We start from the raw sequence: 26,383 nt of genomic DNA, 5'->3' as shown, positions 1-26,383 counted from the left end.
CCACTGCGCCACTGTGCCGCCCTAACCCGGGTCCCGCGGTGTTCTTTTATGTGATAAAGTTGTTTTCAGATCCCTCCCTTGGCCTCTCTCTCCCTATCTCTGTAATCTCCTCCAGCCCTAAAACTCTCCGAGATGTCGACGCTCCTCCAATTCTGGTCTCTTGCACAACCCCGATCTACATCGCTCCACCATTGGCGGCCTTGTCTTCAGCTGCCTGGGCCCTAAACGCTGGAATTCCCTCCCTAACCCACCCCGTCTCTCTCTCTCTCCTCCTATAAGACACTCTTAAAAACCTATCTCTTTGACCAAGCTTTTGGTCAGCTGATTTAATATTTCCTTGTGTGGTTCGGTGTCAGATGCTCCTGTGAAGAGTCTTGGGATGTATTACTACATTAAAGGGGCTATATAAATGCAAGTTGTTGTTAAAACTAATCCCTCTGTCGTGTGTAACTTGCTTTATTAGGATACTTTGCTGATTCTTTTGTATTTTTGTAGCAAACATAGAATCATAGAATGGTTACAGCACAGAAGGAGGCCATTCAGCCCATCGTTGTCTGTGCTGGCTCTCTGCAAGAGCAACTCACCAAGTCCCACAATTAACTCCAAACCATTCCTGAATTACCAGATTGTTTCTCGAGTTCTCTGACCATTCTGGGTCAGTTCAGTTTCCCTCCTGACTTAGTGGAATGTGGTGCAAAACAGCTTAAATATTTGTTAAAAAGTGGACTGAAGATGTGCTTCACTCAAGTATCCAGTCTCCACTGTAAAGCCTGGCTCAGGTATAAAATTAAAACCCGACCCGAGCCCGACCCGACAACAGCCAACCTGGGCCCGAGTCCTTTAATTTTTTTAGATGCCCGACCCAACCCGAATCTGACACATATAGTTGGGTTTGGTCGGATGACCAGGCTTTACTGCAGAGTGCGGAGTCTGGACTGCACGTTTCCCACCTTGATGTCCCGAATGTTCATTTGAAGATTGCTTCCTGGAGCAAGGCAGCACTGTCCACGTCCAGCCCGACCCGAGCCCAAATGCTGGACCTGGACGAGAGACCCAACTCGAACCCAACACATGTCGTCGGGTTGGGGTCGGGTCGCCACGCTTTGTTCCACTGAACCCTCCTTCTCCTGAAGCGACTGACTCATTCTGGGGGTACGTATCCTGTCGGATCTAGCAGCTCCTCCTCAAGTGGTCATTCTTCATGTGTGGGCCAGAACGCTGGGTGTGTGCACGATATTCAACCGATGGGACACAACTAATCATGTCCTTACCTGAAGCACACTTTACAAGTGGGATCACTGTGCAGTGACTGGGAGCAGGAATTTTCATTATGTTTTGTTTTCTTCTTATCTGTGAACCATGTGGAAAAGTCAAGGGGTGTAGCCTAATTGGATAGCTCTTTCAAAGAGCTGACACAGACATGATGGGCTGAATGGCCTCCTTCTCTGCTGTAAGATTCCCTCATTCTCCCGGGTCAGTTTTAGCCTCCCAATTTCCCCTGTCCTTTCCAAGTCCCAGTTGCTCCTGGTGCCCAGATATATCTTTAATATAATATGTTTGGATATTTTTGAATACCCACCAATTTCCGCCAAGGATTCCTCCCCTCCCTTTCCAAGTGATAATGGACCATCCATATATTGAAACTGAAATTGGGATGTTTCACTATCCATCGAGTGCATGATGGGAGGATGAAATAGAATAGCAAACTGTTACGGAATCATGCAGCGCTGAAAAAGTCCATTTGGCCCATCGTGCCTGTGCTGGCTCTTTGAAAGAGCAACCAATTAGTCCCTTCTCCCATAATCCTGCACATGTTTTCCTGTTCAACTATTTATCCAATTCCCTTTTGAAAGTTACTATTGAATCTGCTTCCACCGCCCTTTCAGGCAGTGCGTTCCAGATCACAACAACTCCCTGCATAAAAAAATCTCCTCATCTCTCTCTCTGGTTCTTTTGCCAATTATGTAGAATTTTTCTCCTCTGGTTACCTGCCAGTGGAAACGGTTTAAAACCCCTCTAGTCTACTAGTTTAATATTTATTCTCAGTATCAGTGTTAAATTTCTGATGTTTCCAACCAGGAATTCAATAGCTCTGCTGGGAAACTGGTTTGCCCTTAATTCTACAAATAAATCACCAGATTCTGAAACCACCAGGACTGATGATCTAATAGAATTAGTTTCCATCTTTTTACAGAGTGACATCAGGGATTACAATGCTCTGTATCTGGCCTGTGAGGGGGTCGATTGTGTTTACCACGCTGCTTCGTATGGTATGTCAGGCACAGAGCAGGTGAGTGTTGCAGCCACGTTCGGGTAATGAAGGAGAGGAGTGGTTTTTCCTTTTCACTGTTTTATCACAGGTACCTGATTGTGGGATTCAGTTGTTCCAAAAACAGTAGCTCGGCGGGGGTTTAGGTTTCCCCATGAGGTGCACATTGGATGGAAAGTTGGCGAAGTGGGGGAGGAATTGGTTAATGAGAGCCTGGCCTCATTAGTATTCCATGTCAGAAGCCAATAGGTCTGTGGGGTGGTTGGGGGTTGGGGATGGGGATGGGGGTTGGGGGTTGGGGTTGAGGATGGGAATGGGGATGGGGATGGGAATGGGGTTGGGGGTGGGGGTGGGGGGTTGGGATTTTGGGTTTGGGTTGAGGATGGGGGTTGGGGGTTGGGGTGGGGGATGGGGGTTGGGAGTTGTGGTTGGGGGGTGGGGGGGAATCTGATTTTGGGAGGGAGTCGGGAAGCCGGGATTGGAAGCAGCCCAAGCTGGACCACTCCTGCTTCTCCCACCCCCACAAAAAAACATTAACGTGGAGCCTCAAAGTGAGAAGGTTGTGGGTTCAAATCCCACTCCAGAGACTCGAGCACAAAATCCAGGCTGACACTCCCAGTGCAGAAAAGGGGAAAGACTTGCATTTCTGTAGAACCTTTCACAACCCCAAAGTGCTTTACAGCCAACTAAGTGCTTTTTGAAGTGTAGTCACTGTTGTGATGTAGGAAAGGTGGCAGCCAATTTGCACACAGCAAGATCCCACAAACAACAATGTGATAATGACCAGATCATCTGTTATTTAGTGATGTTGATTTATGGATAACTATTCACCGGACCGGGGGAAAACTCCCCTTCTCTTCTTCAAAAGAGCACGATGGGCTTTTTTTCACCTCCAGCCGAGGGGGCAGACAGGATCTTGGTTTAACTTCTCATCTGAAAGACAGCATCTCCAACAGTACTGCACTCTGTCAGTACTGCACTGGAGTGTCAGTGATGACTTTGTGCTCAAGTCTCTGCAGTGGGACTTGAACCCACAACCTTCTGACTCAAAGATAAGAATGATACCCACTGAGGTAGAGTATTGAGGGAGCGTTGTACTGTCGGAGACACTGTCTTTCAGATGAGACGTTAAATCAAGGCCCCATCTGCTGCCCTCAGGTGAGCATAAAAGATCCCCTGGCACCATATTGAAGAAGAGCAGGGGATGTTCTCCCCGGTGTCCTGGTCAAGATTTATCCCTCAACCAACACAGCAGATGATCTGGTCATTATCACATTGCTGTTTGTGGGATCTTGCTGTGCGCAGATTGGCTGTTGCGTTTCCTACATTACAACAGAGACTACACTTCAAACGGTAATTGATTGGCTGTAAAGCGCTTTAAACATAGAATATAGAACATAGAACATAGAACAGTACAGCACAGTACAGGCCCTTCGGCCCACGATGTTGTGCCGAACCTTTAACCTACTCTTTGGGATCTCCTGAGGTTGTGAGAGGCGCTATAGAAATGCAAGTCTTTCTTTTTACATTCCACACCATTACTTTTGTGAATTCAGTTGTTGCTGTGGGATCTCCAGGAATAGGATGTCATTTCACACAGACTGTCTGAGCGAAAGTGTGGTCTGCTTACTGAACTCTCTATGTCCATATACCTTCACTGAAACAGCTAATAAATTACACACCTTTATGAAATTTTAATACCCCTTCTGGGCTGCTCTGCAGTCGCCTAAACGTAGCCTGAAAGATGCTCAGGCGTTTTGGAAAATAATCTTTTAATAATTGAAGAGTGGGTGTTTGTAGAGACCGGGCATTGTGTAACATCTGTCAATTTCTTAATTTGTTACCGATGGTTCTGAATGACCGCATTAGAGGCAGGATCGGGTTCTGTGTTTGGCTCCTGTCCAGAGGATGCTGATTTACGGCTGCATCAATTTCATGGGCACCACAGCTTTCTTGAGTCATTAATCTTCATGCATCGGCAAGCATTGGCAGGCTGCTCCACCATGGAAGGCGTCACAGATGAGTTTGATCCTCTCCTCATACAAGAATGGTTCCAGGGCTGAGGGACCTCAGTTACGAGGATAGATTGGAGAAGCTGGAATATTGTGTGCAGTTTTGGTCTCCTTATCTGAGGAAGGATGTTCTTGCTATAGAGGGAGTGCAGCAAAGATTTACCAGACTGATTCCTGGGTTGGCGGGACTGACGTATGAGGAGAGATTGAGTCGGTTAGGATTATATTCGCTGGAGTTCAGAAGAGTGAGGGGGGGATCTCATAGAAACCTATAAAATTCTAATAGGACTTGACAGGGTAGATGCAGGAAGGATGTTCCCGATGGTGGGGGAGTCCAGAACCAGGGGTCATAGTCTAAGGATACGGGGTAAACCTTTCAGGAATGAGATGAGGAGAAATTTCTTCACCCAGAGAGTGGTGAACCTGTGGAATTCGCTACCACAGAAAGCAGTTGAGGCCAAAACATTGTATGTTTTCAAGAAGGAGTTAGATATAGCTCTGGGGTCTAAAGGGATCAAAGGGTATGGGGAGAAAGCCGGAACAGGTTACTGAGTTGGATGATCAGCCATGATCATAATGAATGGCGGAGCAGGCTCGAAGGGCCGAATGGCCTACTCCTGCTCCTATTTTCTATGTTTCTTTGTAAGCTGGGGTTGTTCTCCTTAAAGAAAAGGTTGAGAGGAGATTTGATAGAGATGTTCAAAATCATGAGCAGTCTGGACAGAGTAAATAAAGAGAAATGTTCCCATTGGTGGAGGGATCAAGAGGACACTGATTTAAGGGGAATGACAAAAGAACCAGAAGTGACTCAAGGAAAAGCTTTTTTACTCAGGAAGTGGTTAGGATCCGGAATGCACTGCCTGAGAGTGTGGTAGAGGCAAATTCAATCGTGGCTTTCAAAAGAGAATTGGATAAATATCTGAAGAGAAAATATTTGTAGGGTTGCAGAAAAAGGGCAAGGGAGTGGGACTAACTGAGTGGATCTTGCAGAGAGCTGGCACGGACACGATGGTCGAATGGCCTCCTTCTGCGTTGTAACCATTCTATGATTCAATGACTTGCAGTTGCTCGGTGGCATTCAGGAACAGGAAGTCAAGATGATGGACCCCTCCCCCAGGGACACAGAGCGGTGATTGGTCTGTAATAGTGGTGTGCGATTGGCCTGTAATAAGTAGAGTGCTTCTTGGCTTGTGATAGAGGAGTGCTGATTGGCTGTAATAGTAGAGTGCTGATTGGCTGTAATAGTAGAGTGCTGATATGATGTACTAGAGGAGTGCTGATAAGCCTGTAATAATAGAGTATGACTGGCCTGTAATAATTGAGTATGATTAGTGTGTAATAGAGGAGTGCTGATTGGCCTGTAATAATTGAGTATGATTAGTGTGTAATAGAGGAGTGCTGATTGGCCTGTAATAATGGAATATGATTGGACTGTAATAGTTGACTATGATTAGTGTGTAATAGAGGAGTGCTGATTGACCTGTAATAATGGAATATGATTGGACTGTAATAGTGGAGTATGATTGGTGTGTAATAGAGGAGTGCTGATTGACCTGTAATAATTGAGTATGATTAGTGTGTAATAGAGGAGTGCTGATTGACCTGTAATAATGGAATATGATTGGACTGTAATAGTTGACTATGATTAGTGTGTAATAGAGGAGTGCTGATTGACCTGTAATAATGGAATATGATTGGACTGTAATAGTGGAGTATGATTGGTGTGTAATAGAGGAGTGCTGATTGACCTGTAATAATGGAATATGATTGGACTGTAATAGTGGAGTATGATTGGTGTGTAATAGAGGAGTGCTGATTGGCCTGTAATAATGGAGTATGATTGGACTGTAATAGTGGAGTATGATTGGTGTGTAATAGAGGAGTGCTGATTGGCCTGTAATAATGGAGTATGATTGGACTGTAATAGTGGAGTATGATTAGTGTGTAATAGAGGAGTGCTGATTGGCCTGTAATAATGGAATATGATTGGCCTGTAATAGTTGACTATGATTAGTGTGTAATAGAGGAGTGCTGATTGACCTGTAATGATGGAGTATGATTGGACTGTAATAGTGGAGTATGATTGGACTGTAATAGTGGAGTATGATTAGTGTGTAATAGAGGAGTGCTGATTGGCCTGTAATAATGGAATATGATTGGCCTGTAATAGTTGACTATGATTAGTGTGTAATAGAGGAGTGCTGATTGACCTGTAATGATGGAGTATGATTGGACTGTAATAGTGGAGTATGATTGGTGTGTAATAGAGGAGTGCTGATTGACCTGTAATGATGGAGTATGATTGGACTGTAATAGTGGAGTATGATTGTCCTGTAATAGAGGAGTGCTGATTGTCCTGTAATAGAGGAGTGCTGATTGGCCTGTAATAATGGAGTATGATTGGTCTGTAAGAGTAGATCACTGATTAGCCTGTAATAGCAGAGTGTTGATTGGCTTGTAGTAACGGAGTGCTGATTGGCTGTAATGTGTCCGGGAGGACTGCTGTGTGTAAAGTGAAGTTTAGCAGTATTTTGCTCTTGTTTTTTCCGATTTCCTTACTCTTCTTGTTGAACACGGATGTAATGAAGAGAGGATGGGAAGTGGTGCAGTTTGTGAGATGTCAGCACAAAGCAAATATCTAATTGAAATCCTTGTGCCTTTGGGAAACAAAATTAAGATTGAGCTTAGCAAGATGTTCAACTTCAGCATCAACAATTGCATTACGTAAATCGATTGTACACCAGGGATATTTATTTGCTTCAGGCTGCATTTTGAGTAATTATTTTAATATGGTGAAGGATCAGATCCTGTCAGTAGCAATGTTAAATGTTCTTGACGGCTGACTCAGATGCTCACTGAGGGTTTTCTAGGGTCACTGACACTGGATTATCATTAACCTTTCCAAGTCTGTAGAGCCCGAGACCCAGAATGCAGGAGACCAACAAGGTTCCAAAGTTAAATAGAGAAGGCAAATCATGGTTGAGAGACACCAAACGTGGTTTGTAAAAGCTTCCACAATGGGACAGAAACAGTTATTGGTGAATTGATACGTGGATGTTGCTCAAATTAGCAAAGGGCTGAAAGTGACGATTTCACAGAGATGTTTTTTACTCAGGAAGATTTATATTAACGTGAATAAGGTAAGATTATTACCTCTTGTTGGGGGAGAGGGGGGGGGGGGAGTCTGTGACAAATATCCCTGCATTTGTCTATCAAATATTCAGTGAATTATGACGACGTTACCGTTTATATTTTGTTTTAAGTCAAGTGTTTCTGTTTATTTTGGGCAGCTTCATAAAGAGCTAATTGAATCAGTGAACATTGGTGGAACGAGACAAATCATTGATGGTGAGAATACAGGTTCTCTTCTTGTTACAACGTGCATGTATATAGCACCTTGAAGATACATGCGAGTCCCAAGTCACTTCAGTGGAGCATAGTCTAGACAAAATAGATATCAGAACAAAGAAGGAGATATTAGGAGGGTGACTAAAGGCTTGGTCAAAGTGATGGGGTTTAAGGAGAGTCTTAAAGGAGGAGAGATGGAGATGGTTTAGGGCATGTATAACCTAAGGTGACACTTCACTGCAGTACTGAGGGAGCGCTGCACTGTCAGAGGTGCCGTCTTTCAGATGAAACATTAAACCAAGTCCCCATCCGCCCTCTCAGCTGGATGTAAGAGATCTCATCACACTATTTTTAAGAGGAGGGGAGTTCTCCCCGGTTTCCTGGGCAATATTCTCCCTCAATCAACAATACAAAAAAAAAACAGATTATCTGGTTGTTATCACATTGCTGTCTGTGGGATCTTGCTGTGTGTAAATTAGATGCCACATTTCCTACATTACAACAGTGACTACACTTAAAAAGTAATTTATCAGCAGTAAAGCACTTTGGAAAGTCCTTAGTTGGTGAAAGGTGCTATATAAATGCAAGCTTTTTGTTTTCATCTTTCCTCTGATGTGATGTTTTTGTCGATGGTAGTTGAAGATCATCATGACATCAACCAGAATTCATTGAGTTAAGTTTCAGGTGCAGTGTGTTCGCAGATGATTAAACAGGCAATTTGAGCACAAAAAGCCTCGATTGCATGTTGGACCCACGTATATTGCTAGTGTGGAAGAGATGCTCGTGGCTCTGGACTCTTCCACGACATCTACAATGAATATCATGTCCCGCAATAGTTTCCAGATTTTCTAATGATTGACTGTTTTGTTGTGGTGAGCTGTAAGTTACATTTCACGATGAGCTTTCACCGTTTAATTTGCTTTAAACAAAGAGAAATTCAGCTCCATTGATTGGATTGCAGTCTAGACCTCTTTAATTAACAGGATGGCACTGATCACACACGATTGCCTTCGTAATTTCCAGTGTGCTTTCATTGGAATATCCCGAGTTTAATATACACCAGCACTATAAACGTGGTGTTTGGTGGACAACAAATAGACCAGGGGGATGAACAGACTGTGCCATATGTTCCTCTACACAAGGTATTTGTTGCACTTTTATTCTGGAGACACTTTCACTCCATCTTCTCAGTTTCATCCATTTCCCCCCACTCCCCTCCAATCACCCCACCCCCACTCCCCATCCAATCTCCCCACTCCCAATCACCCCACCCCCACTCCCCATCCAATCACCCCACCCCCACTCCCCTCCAATCACCCCACCCCCACTCCCCATCCAATCATCCCACCCCCAGTCCAATCTCTCCACCCCCACTCCCCCTCCAATCACCCCACCCCCACTCCCCCTCCAATCACCCCACCCCCACTCCCCTCCAATCACCCCACCCCCACTCCCCTCCAATCACCCCACCCCCACTCCCCATCCAACCTCCCCACCCCCACTCCCCATCCAACCTCCCCACCCCCACTCCCCCTCCAATCACCCCACCCCCACTCCCCGTCCAATCATCCCACCCCCACTCCCGTCCAATCACCCCAACCCCACTCCCCATCCAATCACCCCACCCCCACTCCCCATCCAATCACCCCACCCCCAACTCCCCGTCCAATCACCCCCACTCCCCCTCCAATCTCCCCACCCCCACTCCCCCTCCAATCTCCCCACCCCCACTCCCCTTCCAATCTCCCCACCCCCACTCCCCATCCAATCACCCCACCCCCACTCCCCCTCCCCCTCCCTCTCCAATCACCTCACCCCACCCCCACTCCCCGTCCAAACTCCCCACCCCCACTCCCTGTCCAATCTCCCCACCCCCACTCCCACTCTCCATCCAAACTCCCCACTCCCACTGTCCATCCAAACTCCCCACTCCCACGCTCCATCTAAACTCCCCACTCCCACTCTCCATCCAAACACCCCACTCCCACTCTCCCTCCAAACTCCCCACTCCCACTCTCCATCCAAACTCCCCACTCTCCATCCAAACTCCCCACTCCCACTCCAACTCTCCCTCCAAACTCCCCACTCCCACTCCCACTCCCACTCTCCCAGTAAACTCCCCACTCCCTCTCTCCATCCAAACTCCTCACTCCCTCTCTCTGTCCAAACTCCCCACTCTCCATCCAAACTCCCCACTCCCACTCCAACTCTCCCTCCAAACTCCCCACTCCCACTCCAACTCTCCCTCCAAACTCCCCACTCCCACTCTCCCTCCAAACTCCCCCTAAACTCCCCACTTCCTCTCTCCATCCAAACTCCCCACTCTCCATCCAAACTCCACACTCCCACTGTCCATCCAAACTCCCCATTCCCACTCTCCATCTAAACTCCCCACTCCCACTGTCCATCCAAACTCCCACTCCCACTCTCCCTCCAAACTCCCCACATCCAGACCGCTCCCACTGTATAACCAGACCTCTGCCTGCTCTCCATCCAGACTCGTCCCCATCACCCACTCATTTATCTAAGGCTATCAATAAACCCCCAGCCCCTTAGGGGGATCTAACTCTTTTCACTAAGTTTGTGACTGCACAGGGTGGGCTCTGAATTGGAGGACAGGACTTTTAATAGGGGGAGCGACAGTAGGTATTTGGAGGTGTGATTATTAACAGGAAATGCTAGTGTGCTATTAGTGATTGGTCCAATCTTGCTGCTAATCATTAACAGAATAATCTGTCCCTGAAATGTGTTACTCAACATTAAACCGCCAGGATTTTATTTTTATTTAGAGATACAGCACTGAAACAGGCCCTTCGGCCCACCGAGTCTGTGCCGACCAACAACCACCCATTTATACTAACCCTACAGTAATCCCATATTCCCTACCACCTACCTACACTAGGGGCAATTTACAATGGCCAATTTACCTATCACCTGCAAGTCTTTGGCTGTGGGAGGAAACCGGAGCCCCCGGCGGAAACCCACGCGGTCACAAGGGAGAACTTGCAAACTCCGCACAGGCAGTACCCAGAATCGAACCAGGGTCCCTAGAGCTGTGAGGCTGTGATGCTAACCACTGCGCCAGTGTGCTGTCCATGTAGAAACATGTTTAAAAGCATTTGAGGTGCAATACATTATTCTGGTGCAATGACTGTCACACCTGCGAAAGTGGCGTCCACCTCTCACACTGCAAGATCCCAAGTGTTGGGTGGGTGGTGGGCAGTTTCTGTGCCTCTCCCACCGGGTGACTGCTGTTGGTGGAGGTGAAACAGATTGCCAAGGTGCCCTCTGAATTGTGGCACTGCCACATGGTACAGAGGGTATTTAAGAGAGGAAGGAAAACTAGAAAGTGAATACGTGGTTGCCCAAATGTTATGAATGATTTCCTGTTGTACTTTTTGTTCTAGCATGTTGATCATTACTCCAAGACCAAAGCTATCGCTGATCAGATGGTGCTGGCAGCTGATGGAACTCCTCTGGAAGGTACGTGCCTTTACAACAACAACTTGCATTTATGTAGTGCCTGTAATGTATTAAAATATCCCAAGGTGCTTCACCTGAGGATTTGCAAACAAAATTTACTACATAAGGAGACATTAGGACTGGTGACCAAAAGCTTGTTCAGAGAGGTAGGGTTTAAAGAGTATCTTAAAGCAGGGGAGAGAGAGAGAGAGAGAGGTGGAGTGGTTTAGGGAGGGAATTCCAGAGCTCAGGCTCTAGGCAGCTGAAGGTACGGCCGTCACTAGTGGAGCGATGAAAGTCGGGAATGTGCAAGAGGCCGGAATTGGAGAAGCGCGGAGATCTCAGGTCTCTCATCAATCCATTATCAAGAACATATCACCCATTACACTTTACAGCATTGTTTCCCCATCAATTATTGAAAATGTTGCTTGTGATTGGGCAGCTATTGTCCTGGGTTACAGATCCTTCCATGGGATGGCCCCACCCCCACCCAAACTCTGCAAGCTTCCCCCAACCCTACGGCCCATCTCACACCTTTCTCTCCCCTGCTTTTAGTCCACCTCCATCCCCCATTCCAGCCTTTGTCCATCCTCCCTCATGCTCTATGGAATTCTCTTCCCAAATGTGAATGCCTTTGCAGATCTCTCCCCATCTCCTCCATAACCTGACATTCTTACGAATCCCTTGATCACATCGCCAAGCCTGTCCTACCTAAAACCCCCACACACAATAAATGATCAGATTATCTGGGTTGGTTATTGGACAGAGGTTAGGGAGAACTCTACTGCTCGTCTTCCAATAGTTCTGTGGCATCTTTTACCTTGGCTACATAAAATGACACCACAGGTCTTGGTCACAATGGAGATGATTGGGTAATTCCCTGTCATGGACAAAGTTATGAGGGGCCTAGATAGAGTAGACAGGAAGGACCTGTTTCTCCTAGCGGAGAGGTCAATTACCAGGGGGCACAGATTTAAGGTGATTGCTCGAAGGATTAGAGGAGACATGAGGAAAATGTTTTCACCAGAGGGCGGTGGGTGTCTGGAATTCACTGCTTGGATCGGTGGTGGAGGCAGAAACCCTCAACTCATTTAAAATGTACCTGGGCATGCACCTGAAGTGCTGTAACCGGCAAGGCTGTGGACCAGGTGCTGGAAGGTGGGATTAGATTGGGCAGCTAGTTTTTTCAGCCGGCACGGACATGATGGGCTGAATGGCCTCCTTCTGTGCCGTAATGTTTTTATGGTTCTGTCAATCACGCCTGGAGCCGGCACTGGTGTAAGTGACTTGGATTGATTTTATGCACATCATTTGCATTCGGTTACTATCGTACACTCACTGCACTTTGCTGGAGAAATAATACTGTTTTTATAGGGAGATTGTGCTGTAGTTTTGGTCATGAGCTCTGTTTGCTGTAGTTCATAGAGATTCTATTTAAATAGACTCTGTTTGCTGTAAGTCCCACCATACCTGCAACTCATTGGCTGAAACCGTGGTGTCCGTATTCACTCTGTATTTTCCCATGTATTTTACTGAATATGATCAGTCATCACTGCTATCTGAAGACAAGGGAGTGGAAGAGGCATGTATTGCATGTTTGTCCGTTTAAACCTCCCTATCTAACTGTTACCTCCCTATTACTGACAACTTACCTGGGATTGCAATTCTACCCCAGGTGTCATGTGACAGAGTTTAAATTTAGCCGTGGATAAGGTGATGAATTAAACATTCTCGGATCATGACACTGGATGAGGCCCGACTCGGATGTTCCTTGTTAGGCAATTGATCTTTCAACATCCATAATGGACAGAATGTGTACAGTCTGTCAATTTCTTTTGCAACGTCCTTTCCTGAAGGTGGAAGTGGGGTGGGGTGAAGGAGCAGGAGCTCGGGCTCAGGCTGGGTCCCTGCCACTCTCCACTAGCCCGCCCAGGTTGCTATCTTCACAACTGAGCCTTACCTGTGACACGCTGCAGATATTTTATCCACCTTCCCTTTTCCTGTCTTTATCACACAACGGGTAGCAATCAGGAGTAAGAGGCCTCGCTGTCTTTTTATCCCCACTCTCCAGTCCAGGGGCACTGAGGCCAGTTGTATTTCCCTTAATTTAAGGTCATTCAAAAGATGCACCACTGACAAGGCAGCACTCCCTCAATACTGCCCTGAGAGTGTCAGCTATGATTTTGCATTCAAGTCTCTGGAGTGACACTTGGACCCATGGGCTTCTGACTCAGAGATAGGAGTGCAACCCACTGAGCCAGTTCAAAGGTACACAATCATTCACCACTTTACTCTCAAGGGACCTGGGATCTTCCTTAATTTGTTATCTGATTCCGAATTAGATTTTGGATTTCTGGATTTGTAAGTTATCCCAGACCGGAGCACTAACATCGCAGAGTGGGAATCCCTACAAAACTTTCAAGGCCAGGAACAACTTTGCACCAACTAATTCCAAGCTATTCTGACATGTCTTCTGTTTTCTTTTTTACACAGGGGGGTGACACATTCCGGACCTGTGTCCTCCGCCCCCCGGGGATCTACGGGCCTCAGGAGCAGAGACACTTGGCGCGGGTGGCGGTTAGTATTGGGGTGGAAACCCCATATCAGCTGGTAGTTTCTTCACCTTGCAAAGATTAGCAAAGGTCTCAGCGATGACGAATAGTTACATCATGGCAGTGCAGATCAGTGTGTTTCCAACATGTTACACCATTCTCAACCATCACAAGGTCTGTCATGTGACCTGGCAGATCATATGACCATATGACCTGCTGTGCCATGTGACCTGGTGATCTTGTTTCATCGAAATAGATTAGGGAGGATGAAGGATGACAATTTTAAGTTGTCTAAGGCCAGATCTAGGTTAGTCGTCAGGAGGTGCTTCTTTCCTGAGGGAATAGACTGATTCCTGGGATGCTGGGATTGTCTTATGAGGAGAGATTGAGGAGACTGGGCCTGTATTCTCTAGAAGAATGAGAGGTAATCTCATCGAAGAATACAAAATTCTTACAGGGCTCAACGGGGTAGATGCAGGAAGGATGTTTCCCCCTGTCTGGGGGGGTCTAGAACATTTAGGACTGAGATGAGGAGGAATTTCTTCACTCAGAGGGTGGTGAATCTGTGGAATTTTCTACCCTAGAGGACAGTGGAGGCTCAGTCATCGAGTACATTCAAGACAGAGATTGATAGTTTTCTAGATATTAAAGATATCAATGGATATGGGACAGTGTGGGAAAATGGCACTGAGATAGAAGATCAGCCATGATCTAGTTGAGTGGCGGAGTAGGCTCGAGGGGCTGAATGGCCTACTCCTGCTCCTATTTCCTATGTTCCCATGATGGGCCGAATAGCCTCTGTCTCTGTCGTACTGACTCTATGACCTCTGGACCCAGTTCCTGGCTCCTGTGGACACTGATTTGCTAAGTTCCTTCTGGCTGGGCGGAGATCACCTCTTATAAAAGGTTGGTACTGCATAGCTTTACCAGGGACAGAAAGACTTCCTGGAATAGTTCTGATTGCTTAAAGGAGTCAGAGAGAAATTTCCCAGAGCGTGTTCCTCAAATTATGCTGGGATTTTTATCTAATTTCCTGCCTCTTCAAGGTGAGAATGTGGGTGGGATGGGGAATATATATTGTGATGCACAAGGTGTCACAGAGGGTCATTTCCTGTCCATCATTGTTCATTATGAGGATAGGTTGCATAAACTAGGCTGGTATTCCCTTGCGTTTAGAAGATTAAGGACGTTGAGGTAGATAGAGAGAAACTATTTCCTCTGTTAGGGGAGTTAGGAACAAGGGCGCATTACCTTAAAATGAAAGTTAGGCCATTCAGGGGTGATGTCAGGTAACACTTAATCACACAAAGGGTAGTGGAAATCTGGAACTTGCTCCAGTTAAAATTTTCAAGACTGAGATTGATAGATTTTTGTTGAGTAAAAATATCAAGGGAATTGGAGCAACAGGTATTTTGTACAGCAGGATGTTAAACATCCGAAACCAAAATAACACCATCCAGGACTGATGAATTTCTGTGCATCTCTCCATTTTTGTGTTTGCCTCAGATAGGGTCTATGTTATTTCAGATTGTAATGAACAATTACAAAAGCAGAATTGAAACCCTTATAAATTGTATCATGGAAGGAACCAGTATGTGTGAGTATATGTGTGCGTGCGTGTGAGTATATGTGTATGTGAGTATATGTGTGCATGTGGGTGAGTATATGTGTGTGTGAGTATATGTGTGTGTGAGTATATGTGTGCGTGTGCATGAGTATATGTGTGCGTGAGTATATGTTTACGTGAGTGTATGTGTGCGTGAGTGTCAGTATATGTGTGCGTGAGTATATGTGTGCATGAGTGTCAGTACATGTGTGTGTGAGTATATGTGTGAATGAGTATATGTGTGCATGAATGTCAGTATATGTGTGTGTGAGTATATGTGTGCATGAGTGTCAGTACATGTGTGTGTGAGTATATGTGTGAATGAGTATATGTGTGCATGAATGTCAGTATATGTGTGTGTGAGTATATGTGTGCATGAGTGTCAGTACATGTGTGTGTGAGTATATGTGTGCATGAGTATATGTGTGCATGAGTGTCAGTATATGTGTGCATGAGTATATGTGTGCATGAGTGTCAGTATATGTGTGCATGAGTATATGTGTGCATGAGTGTCAGTACATGTGTGTGTGAGTATATGTGTGCATGAGTATATGTGTGCATGAGTATATGTGTGCATGAGTGTCAGTATATGTGTGCATGAGTATATGTGTGCATGAGTGTCAGTACATGTGTGTGTGAGTATATGTGTGCATGAGTGTCAGTATATGTGTGTGTGAGCATATGTGTGCATGAGTGTCAGTATATGTGTGTGACATTCAAGCTGTTTAAGCAATGGGACTGTTTCAGTATAAATCGCAGTGTAGGCCCCACAAGACGGGAGATTGTGCTGAGACAGCCAGTCCTGTGCTAGAATCAATCATTCTGCTCTTCAAAACCCCCTCAATAGCTGAACAGCTGCAAGACATACAACTTAAAGGCTAAATATTGCTCTTAGTGCTCATACAGCTCACAAAGCCATCTGACTGATGGCAGGAAAATGGAACAGTATCTGAGCATCCTGCAGATTTTAAAATATTTATGTATATTCCAAATATCTGATTTCTAGACTCCACCTGTAATGGGACCTGTGTCGATTGCAAGTATTCCCCCAGTTTCACAAGAAACGAGTGACTAAATATTAATTGATGTGTCTGATTGGGAATAAGGACAACTCTTCATAATTGTATAGGAACAAATTATGAAGGGGTTTAACGCGGGTCAACCCTCAACCAAAATCACTAAAGCAGATTATCTTGTCATTATCACAATGCTGTTTGTGGGAGCTTGCTGTGCATAAAGTGTTTCCTACATTACAACAATGACTACCCTTCAAAAATAATTCATTGGTCGTAAAGTGCTTTGGGATGTCCTGAGATTGTGAAAGGCGCTATAGAAATGTAGGTTCTTTCTTTGTTTAAAATCTACCTCTTTGACCAAGCTTTTAGTCACCTGTTCTAATATTTCCGTATGTAGCTTGGTGTCAAATTTTGTCTGATAACGGTTCTGTGAAGCATCTTGGGAGCTTTCTACTACATTAAAGGCGCTATATAAATGCGAGTTGTTGTTGAGTTGCTGCTTTCACCTCGTTAGAGTGTGAATATCGCTCATTAAGTCTGTGGTGATTGTGTTTTTACATTCAGCTGCTTCATTTAACCCATTCCCCAAATCTAAAGCATTGTAAAAGAAAGCAATGGCAGGTTTCAAAGTGTGATCTCCTCCTCATTCCTTGTATGGAATTAGGTTTGATAATGATTCCAGTAACAATCCCAGACTATTGAACTTTTAATGACTGCTTTGATCTTAGTGAAATCAAGTCCTGATCAGACTTTCTCTGTCTCTCTCTTCCTCTCATTGCAAGGACAAACACCTGGAGACAGCTCAACACCTGTGTACAGGGGGAAGGAACCAGCAATAAAAGGCCTTAATTTCCAAATTTGGTCACCTAAATTTTCTGTATAATTTCCTGTTGTACCTTTCATTCTAGCATTACCCCAGGACGAAAGCAATCATTGATCAGATGGTGCTGGCAGCTGACAGAACTCCTCGGAAGGATCTGTTTCTTTACAACAGGAACCAACATAACACAACCTCTCAAGATCCTTCGCAGGAGGGTTATCAGACAAATTTTGACATCGGGCCATGTAAGGAGATATTAGGACGGGTGACCAAAGGTTTGAGCAAAGAGGTAGGTCATGCTAGAATGAAAGGTACAACAGGAAATTATGCAGAAAATTTAGGCGACCAAATTTGGAAATTAAGGAGTGTCTTAAAAGAGGAAGAGAGAGAGGCAGAGAGGTTTAGGGAGGGAGTTCCAGAGCCTAGGGCCCAGACAGCTGAAGGCACGGCCGACAATGGTGGAGTGATTAAATTGGGGATGCACAAGAGGCCGGAATTGGAGGAGTGCAGATATCTCGGAGGGTTGTGGAGATGGAGGAGATTACAGAGGGGCGAGACCATGGAGGGATTTGAAAACAATGGTGAGAATTTTAAAATTGAGCCGTTGCCAGCCCGAGAGCCAATGTAGGTCAGTGAGTACAGGGGGAGAGTGAAACCATGGTGAAGTAAAACCACCAGAGGATGCAGCAGTGAATCAGCATCACTTGCTCAAAGTATCTGCACCAGGAATCTCATCTGGCCATTAGGATCATTTCTGCAGTCATGGTAACATTACTCATGCAAACTGTTTAAAAATCAGGCTTGATGCAGATAGCCTGAAGTATCCAATTAGAAACTGCCTTGCAAAGTTGTTTAACAGTTGCATCAGAATCGATATCGATGGTAAGAATCTCATCACTAAACTTATGGCATTTCAACGAGATACTAACAGATGATTGAGGCAGCTCCAAGATCTGACTTTCTTCTTATTCGTTCATGATATGTGAGCATCATTGGTAAGGCCGGCATTTATTGCCCATCCGTAATTGCCCTTGAGAAGGTGGTGGTGAGCTGCATTCTTGAACCGCTGCAGTCCATGTGGGGTAGGTACACCCACAGTGCTGTTAGGAAGGGAGTTCCAGGATTTTGATTCAGCGACAGTGAAGGCGATATAGTTCCAAGTCAGGATGGTGTGTGACTTGGAGGGGAACTTGCAGGTGGTGGTGTTCCCATGTATCTGCTGCCCTTGTCCTTCTAGTTGGTAGAGGTCGCGGGTTTGGAAGGTGCTGTCCAAGGAGACTTGGTGCATTGCTGCAGTGCATCTTGTAGATGGTACACACTGCAGCCACTGTGCGTTGGTGGTGGAGGGAGTGAATGTTTGTGGATGGGGTGCCAATCAAGCGGGTTGCTTTGTCCTGGATGGTGTCGAGCTTCTTGAGTGTTGTTGGAGTTGCACCCATCCAAGCAAGTGGAGAGTATTCCATCACACTCCTGACTTGTACCTTGTAGATGGTGGACAGGCTTTGGGGAGTCAGGAGGTGAGTTACTCACCTCAGGATTCCAAGCCTCTGACCTGCTCTTGTAGCCACAGTATTTATGTGGCTACTCCAGTTCAGTTTCTGGTCAATGGTAACCCCCAGGATGTTGATAGGGGGTTTGCCTGGATTCAGTGGAACTTTATAATTTGCTAAGTACAAAAAAAGGACTTGCTTTTACACAGCTGCTTTCATGAATGCAGGAAGTCCCAAAGCTCTTTATAGCCAATGAAGTATTTTATTTGAAGTGTGGAAGAATGTGCAGGGCTACAGGGAGATGGTGGGGTGTGGCCAATCGGTAAATTGCTCTTTGGGAGAGACAGCACAAATACGACAGAGCAAATGGCCTCCTTCTGTGCTGGAACCATTCTGTGAGGAAACACGGCAGCCAATCTGCGCACAGCAAGCTCCCATTAACAGCAACAATATAAATGACCCAGATAATCTGCATTTTGTGATGTTTGAGGGAAAAATATTGGCCAGGACACTGGGGAGAACTCCTCTGCTCTTCTTTGAAATAGTTCCGTAGGATCTTTTACCACCTGAGAGATCAGAGGAGTATCAGATTCAATGTCTCATTCAGATGGTGGGATTTTGACAGTGCAACCTGCTTTAAGCACAGCACGCAGAGTCTCAGGCTGGATTATGGGCTTTCATCCTGGAGTGAGACTTAAACCCACCATCTTCTGACTCCGAGGCAAGAGTGTCACACACTGAGCCACAGCTGACAGATAATAATGAATGTAGGAGATTAGTGAGAACATACTGACTTGCCTGGAATAGCCATCCCACACTATACAGCTTCAGTGATGCTGCTATATCTGATGCCTATGATGATTACAGCCGACTGTTGGTCCCCCGTTATGTTGATACCGTGGTGATTACAGGTGAACATTGAGAGACGGTTGTTCAGTTTCACCTTGGGAAATCCTGATGCCAAGATGAACTGGGTCCATGTTGACAATCTGGTGCAGGCTCACATTCTCGCCGGGGAGGCCCTCACAGCTGCCAAAGGTCACGTAGCGGTAAGTGGCGTATCCACACTGTCAAGATAACTAGAATCCGAGGGGTGGTCATCGCAGCCTCTGAAATTATGGGTTGTATCAGTCTTGGAAGTTCATTGATTACACTCATTGATCTAGAGTACAAAAAGTGCATTTATATAACGCCTTTAATATAATAAAATATCCCAAGGTGCTTCACAGCAGCATAAATCAGACAAAATTTGACACCGGGCCACATAAGGAGATATTAGGACAGGTGACCGAAAGCTTAGTCAAAGAGGTTGGTTTTAAGGAGCATCTTAAAGGAGGAGAGAGAGGGAGAGAGGTTTAGGGAGGGAATTCCAGAGCTTAGGGCCAGGCAGCTGAATGCACGGCCACCGATGGTGGAGCGATGGGAATCGGGAATGCACCAGAAACCATAGTTGAAGGAGTACAGATATTGAAGGGTTGTCGGATTGCAAGAGTTTACAGAGATGAGGGTGAGGGTGAGGCCACGAAGAGATTTGAACACGGGGATGAGAATTTTAAACTTAAGACCGTGAGCTAATATAAGTCAGTGTGCACAGCTGTGAAAGGGACTTGTTGCGAGTTAGGACACAGGCAACAGAGTTTTGGATGAGCTCGAGTTTTCAGAGGGTGGAATATGGGAGACTGGCCAGGAGATCATTGAAATAGTTGAGTCTGGAGGTAACAAAAGCATGGATGAGGGTTTCAGCAGCAGACGAGCTGAGACGGACGATGTTACGGAGGTTGAAGTCAACTGTAATAATGACCATGAACATTCTGGTATTTCTGATGCCCTAACTGACAACATTGCTTCAACAGATAGACCAATGAAAACAGAGCCAGCTCGACAAAGGCAAAATACTGCAGATGCTGAGAATCTGACATAAAAACAGAAATGCTAGAAATACTCAGCAGGTCTGGCAGCATCTGTGGAGAGAGAAAAACAGAGTTAATGTTTCACGTTGATAACCTTTCTGATGAAATGTTAACTCTGCTTCTCTCTCCATACATGCTGCCAGACCTGCTGAATATTGCCAGCATTTCTTGTTTTTATTGGAGATACCGGCTGGTGGAATCGGAGTTTCTCCTCTTGGGATAGGAGTGAGTTGAGAGTCGGTGTCAACTGTGGCTCTGTTTGTAGCACTCTCACCTCTGAGTACGATAGTTCTGGGTTCAACCCCCGCTCTAGGACAGGAGTACAAAATCCAGACTGATGTTCCTAGTGTGGGAGTGCTACACTCTCTGATGTGCTGTCTTTCAGTAGTGTTAAACTGAGGCCCTGTCTGCTCTCTGAGGGGAACGTAAAAGATCCCAATGTGCTATTCTGATGAAGAACGGGGGAGTCGTTGCTCTGTTCTAGGCCAATGTTTACCCTTCATTTAACATTACTCAAAGCAGATTACTTGGTCATTACCACGTTGCTGTTTGTGGGATCTTGCTGTGTGCAAATCGACTGCTATTTTTCCTACGTTACACCAGTGACTACACCTCAAAAAGTACTTCATCGGCTGTAAAGTGCATTGGGGTGTCATGCAGTTGTGAAAGGTGCCATATAAATGCAAGTCTTTCTTTGAGTTTAACTGTGGCGCTGATCTGTTTAGGGATGATTGGTCTAAACCCACTAGTGTGTAACTCAATGGTGAAATCATCAATTTATGTTTTAATGCAGCCAGATTTATTGCCTTGTTTACAGAGTGGTCAGGTTTACTACATCAACGATGGTGAAGCTGTAAATGTATTTGACTGGTTAACCCCACTGGTAGGTTTTTAATATGTTTTTTTATTTGTATAAGTGTTTAAAAATATTAATTCTTCAATTAATTTAGGAAAGAACAAACAGGCATTTATATAGTTTTGTCTTGGAGCTTTTTCAAAAATGTCCCAAAGTGTTTCAGATGCCTTATGAAATACAGTGAACGTGGTAGCCATTTTGCACACAGGAAGATCCCACAGGCAACAATGAGATAAATGACCAGTTGATCAGAATTATTTTCTGGTGCTGTTGGTTAAGAAATGAATGTTGACCAGGAAAACGGGTGAACCCCTCACCTAATCTTCAAAAGGTACCGTGGGATCTTTAACATCCACCTCTGATTAGACTTTCTTCCAAAGGATGGCACCTCTGACAGTGCAGCACTCGTTCAGTACTGTGCTGAAGGGTCAGCTTCATCCACACTACAGATCAATCAACATCTACAAGATGTACTGCAGCAACTTGCCATGGCTCATTCGACAGCTCCTTCCAAACCCACAACCCCTACCACCTGGAAAAACAAGGATAGCAGACCCCTCTAAGTCTCACACCTGACTCGGACTATTTCGCCGTTCCTTCACTGTCGCTGGGTCAAAATCCTGGAACTCCCTCCCTAACAGCACTGTGGGTGCACCTACCCCACATGGACTGCAGCGGTTCAAAAAGGAGAGTCCAGAACAAGGGGGCATAACCTTAAAATTAGAGCCAGGGATGATGTCAGGAAGCACTTCTTCACACATAGTGGAGTGGAAATCAAGAACTCTCTCACCCAAAATGCTGTTGAGGTTGGGGGTCAGCTAAAAATGTTAAAACTGAGACTGATAGATATTTGTTGGTTAAGGGCATTAAGGGTTAGGGGACCAAAATGGGTAGATGGAGTTAAAATACAGATCAGCCATGATCTTATTGAATGGCGGAACATGCTCAAGGGGCTGAACGGCTCCTCCTGTTTCTAATACTTTTAATGAATTGAAAGCAAGTGTTTTAAATCACCGGGTCTGTGAATTTATGCATCATTTATTTGTCTTCACTAGTTTATGAAATTGGGCTACAAACCCTGGCTTCATTTGCCTGTCCGCCTCATTTACATGGCAGGTAACTTATATTTTTAAATCTTTCATTGTTTGGTTCTGTGACAAACTGCTTTGAATTTTTTTCACCTGAATTACTTGCTATCTGTATCTCTTATATATTTCCACATCACATTTTATTCCATCCACCGTCTCCCATTTAGCCTCCATCCCAGAGAAAGGACAACTTGTCACTCCAGCTGTTTCCATGCCAACACCATCAGTGTTTTTAATAGGTTAGCAGGGAAGCCCTTTACAAATTCCCTCCGCTGCCCATTAATTCATTTCGTTTTCTCGTCAGATAATGTGTTTTTTTTTTTTAAAACTCATTCTTGGGATATGGGTGTTGTTGGCAAGGCTGGCATGCAGTGTTAACCCCTGCTCGTCCAGAGAGAATGTTGATGCTGGGGATCTGCTAACTTCCTGAACCTCTGGTAGTGGTTTGATGCAATGGAGCCTTTTGCTCAGCTTTCTCTTGCATTGCCAACCCTCCAGGATTGCCCTGGCGACCCCAGGGATTAAAGATTGATCTCCAAGTATCCTGGGAGAAAGGAATCCTAAGGGTATTAAAAAAGTTGTGTGTAATTTTTCATTTTTATTAATAAAAATATTGGAGAAGGAGAAACTGGGATTGGGGGTGGTTGGAGGAGAAAGGTCATATGATGAAACACCAGGAATATATCCAACCAGAGTTGGCAAATCTGGCCCCTTTGAGAGAAAGAGTCAGCACATTGGTGTGAGACTGGAGTCACATACAGGTCATACTTATTGTACATGACCTTTCAACCCCATTGTTAAAGCTCTGGCTTTGTTTTTGCAGCTATATTAATGGAATACCTTCATATGGCTTTGAAACTGCTCACACGGAATGAGGTAAAGACCAACACGGTTAGCCTAAGAGTACCAGTTTATTTTTAAGATTTTATAAAGTCTCAGGGTTTCAAAACTTTTTTTAAAAATTGGGATATGAGAGAGCAAGTGGTTAATTTATTTATTTGGTCTTGGGATGTGGGCAGCACTGACCAGGCCAGCATTTACTGCCTAATTCCCCTTGAGAAGGTGGTGCTGAGCTGCCTTGTTGAACCGCCGCAGTCCATGTGGGGTAGGTACACCCACGGTGCAGTTTTTTTTCTGTAGCGGTTTGAGATAACTGAGTGGCTTGGTGGGCCATTTCAGAGGACAGTTAAGGGTCAACCACATTGCTGTGGATCTGGAGTCCCGTGTAGGCCAGACCGGGTAAGGATGGCAGATTTCCTTCCCTGGGGTTTTTCGAACAATCCAAAGGTTTCAAGATCATTATTAATGAGACTAGCATTTTATTCCAGATTTATTCATTAATTGAATTTAAATTCCCCCAGTTGCTGTGCTGGGATTTAAACTCGTGTCGCTGGAGCATTAGCAAGGGTGGCTGCAATACTCGTGTAGTAACATTACCACAATGTTACTGTCTCCAGTCTATGGAACACTTGTTCAGGAGACAGTGGAAGCAGTTTTGCTAAATCTTCATAAATCACCAGTTTGGCCTCAGTGGGTGTCTAATTCTGGGAACTACATCTGAAGAATGATGTCAAGTCTTAGAGTAGCTTTACTCAAATTATAACAGGGATGAGGGACATCAGTTCTGTGGAGAGACTAGAAAAGCTGAGACTGTTCTCCTTAGAGCAGAGAAGGTTCAGGGGATATTTAACTGAGATGTTCAAAATCATGAGGGGGTTTTGATAGAGTAAATAAGGAGATACTGCCTCCACTGGCAGGAGGGTCAGTAACTGGAGGGCACAGATTTAAGATAACTGGCAAAAGAACGAGACGAGTTGAGGAGAATTCTTTTCACACAGTGAGTTATTTGTGATCTGGGATGAGCTTCCTGGAAGGATGGTGAAAGCAGATTGAATAGTAACTTTCAAAAGGGAAGTTGGTTAAATACTTGAAAAGGAGAAATTTGTAAGGCTATGGGGAAAGAGTAGGGGGAGTGGGACTGATTGGATAGCTGTTTCAAAGAGCCAGCACAGGTACAATGGGCCAAATGGCCTCCTTCTGTGTTATATGATTCCATGAGCAGGGGAGGGAGTATGTTTGTTACCCATTTATTGACTTGTCACTTTTATCCTCAGGTTCGAAACATTGCGGTCACACACACCTTCAAGATAGACAAAGCAAGGAAGCAACTAGGATATTGCCCCAAGAAGTACAGTTTTTCTGACTCTGTTGAGTGTTACATAAAAACAAGACCCAAACAAGACAATTCTCTCTCTCTCTTCTTGAAAGCCTTATTTATCCTGAGCATCATTTTCCTCCTAATCTGTCTCTCCCCAGTGCCCCAGACCCAGAGCCCATCAGCAATGCAGTTCTCCAAGGTAAACCAACACTAATGTACCTGCCGTGCCTCACTGAGACTGGTTTGTGATGGAGCTGTTTCTCACACTTGCTCGAGCCCCTCAAAGCACTTCAGTAACCAACTCCATCCCCACCCTTGGGAAATTGGGACAGGTGCTTAGCCAGCGAGTGCCTTGAGAAGTCTTACTACATTAATGGCACTTTGTAAATGCAAGTTGTAAATTGTGTTGATAGTTCTCGTGTTACTGTTGTAATCTTATTTTGATATACACAGTAAAGGTTTGAACATCCCTGATCCTCCGCTGTCTCCCAACACGTGGGTTTTTAAAGGATGAAATGTATTTTGTAAGACAATGATGCTTCTCTGTAACATCAGTCTTCCAGCTGTTGTTGTCAGGATGTTATTTCTGATGATGTAATTTCCTTTGTGTACACAATCTATCCTGGGATCTGCTGAACAACTGTTACCCCTTTTAGTGGCACTTCTTAAAAAGGTCTTGAAGGAACATAGGAGCAGGAGTAGGCCATTCAGCCCCTCATGCCTGCCCAGCCATTCAGTTAGATCATGGCTGATCTGTATCTCAACCCCGTCTGCCCAACACTGGTCCATATCCCTCGATACACTGATCTCAGTCTTGTGAACTCCAGTTAACCCCCAGCATCCACAGGCTTTTGGGGGAAGAAGGCTCCATATTTCCAACAACCTTTGAGGGGGAGAAACTGCTTCCCTGGGGCTGGATGTTCAAACACCCGCGGGGATGAGCTAGGTGTCAGTGCATTTTGAAAATAGCGCTCCCGAATGGTGTGTCAGTCTTCTAATTCCTCCGGAATGCAGTGCAATTTGCACCAAGGCGAGGGCTGTGGGGGCACGGAGTCGGCAACCCACTCCCCTCCAATTAACTGCTCGCTTATCTTGGTGAAGAACTTGTCAACGGCTGGCGAGGGCCAGAAGGAAATGTTCAAAGTGGCGAATGGGAAGAGCGAACAGTCTGGGTCATGTTAGTGCACATCTGTCGGGAGCACTGCGGGGAGTTGGAATGTGAAGTTGCTGCTGAATCTAAGGGCTGAAATTTATACTGCCGCCTGCGTGGGCCGCACATCGCGGAGCTGCTACAATCTTCCGTGCGGCGGCTCATTTAAATAGTCGGGGCATACCACCCCCCTCCCATCCCGATCACGGGGAGTGGGCAATCTGTCTGTCCCTGGCAATGGTGTGAGCTGCCTGTGCACTGGCGCTGATGCTATTTTTAAAGGGCTTTGAGCCCACCATTCAGTTTAAAGAAACAGTTAATAAAAAATTAAATACATTTATTCTGCCCCTCTCTCACCACCCCCCCCCCCCATAAGAATTAAATTAATTACTTGCCCTGTCCCTCCCCAAAAAATTACCTTCTCCACCTGACCTTCCTCCCCACAAAATACATAGTACACTTAGAATATTGCGTGCAATTCTGGTCGCCACACTACCAGAAGGACGTCGAGGCTTTGGAGAGGGTACAGAAGAGGTTTACCAGGATGTTGCCTGGTCTGGAGGGCATTAGCTATGAGGAGAGGTTGGATAAACTTGGATTGTTTTCACTGGCACGACGGAGGTGGAGGGGCGACATGATAGAGGTT

The 26,383-nt window shown here is 45.3% G+C and overlaps 1 protein-coding gene across 1 annotated transcript; it reads left to right on the top strand.

Annotated features, from left to right (window-relative positions):
- Positions 1-732: 732 nt before the first annotated feature.
- Positions 733-24,992, top strand: sdr42e2 (short chain dehydrogenase/reductase family 42E, member 2). Its single transcript, XM_068056780.1, has 13 exons — positions 733-779; positions 887-1,081; positions 2,080-2,290; positions 7,572-7,629; positions 8,653-8,771; positions 11,037-11,112; positions 11,150-11,154; positions 13,585-13,668; positions 19,487-19,624; positions 21,303-21,368; positions 22,397-22,457; positions 23,253-23,305; positions 24,544-24,992. The coding sequence occupies exons 1-13, from the start codon at positions 733-735 to the stop codon at positions 24,799-24,801; spliced, it is 1,371 nt and encodes a 456-aa protein (XP_067912881.1). The 3' UTR covers positions 24,802-24,992.
- The last annotated feature ends 1,391 nt before the right edge of the window (positions 24,993-26,383 follow it).

The sequence above is a fragment of the Heterodontus francisci genome, chromosome 24 (assembly GCF_036365525.1).
Source record: "Heterodontus francisci isolate sHetFra1 chromosome 24, sHetFra1.hap1, whole genome shotgun sequence".
In the NCBI taxonomy this organism is placed as follows: domain Eukaryota; kingdom Metazoa; phylum Chordata; class Chondrichthyes; order Heterodontiformes; family Heterodontidae; genus Heterodontus; species Heterodontus francisci.
The sequence above is the reverse complement of the archived record's forward strand: the minus strand, read 5'-3'. Positions and strand labels throughout refer to the sequence as shown.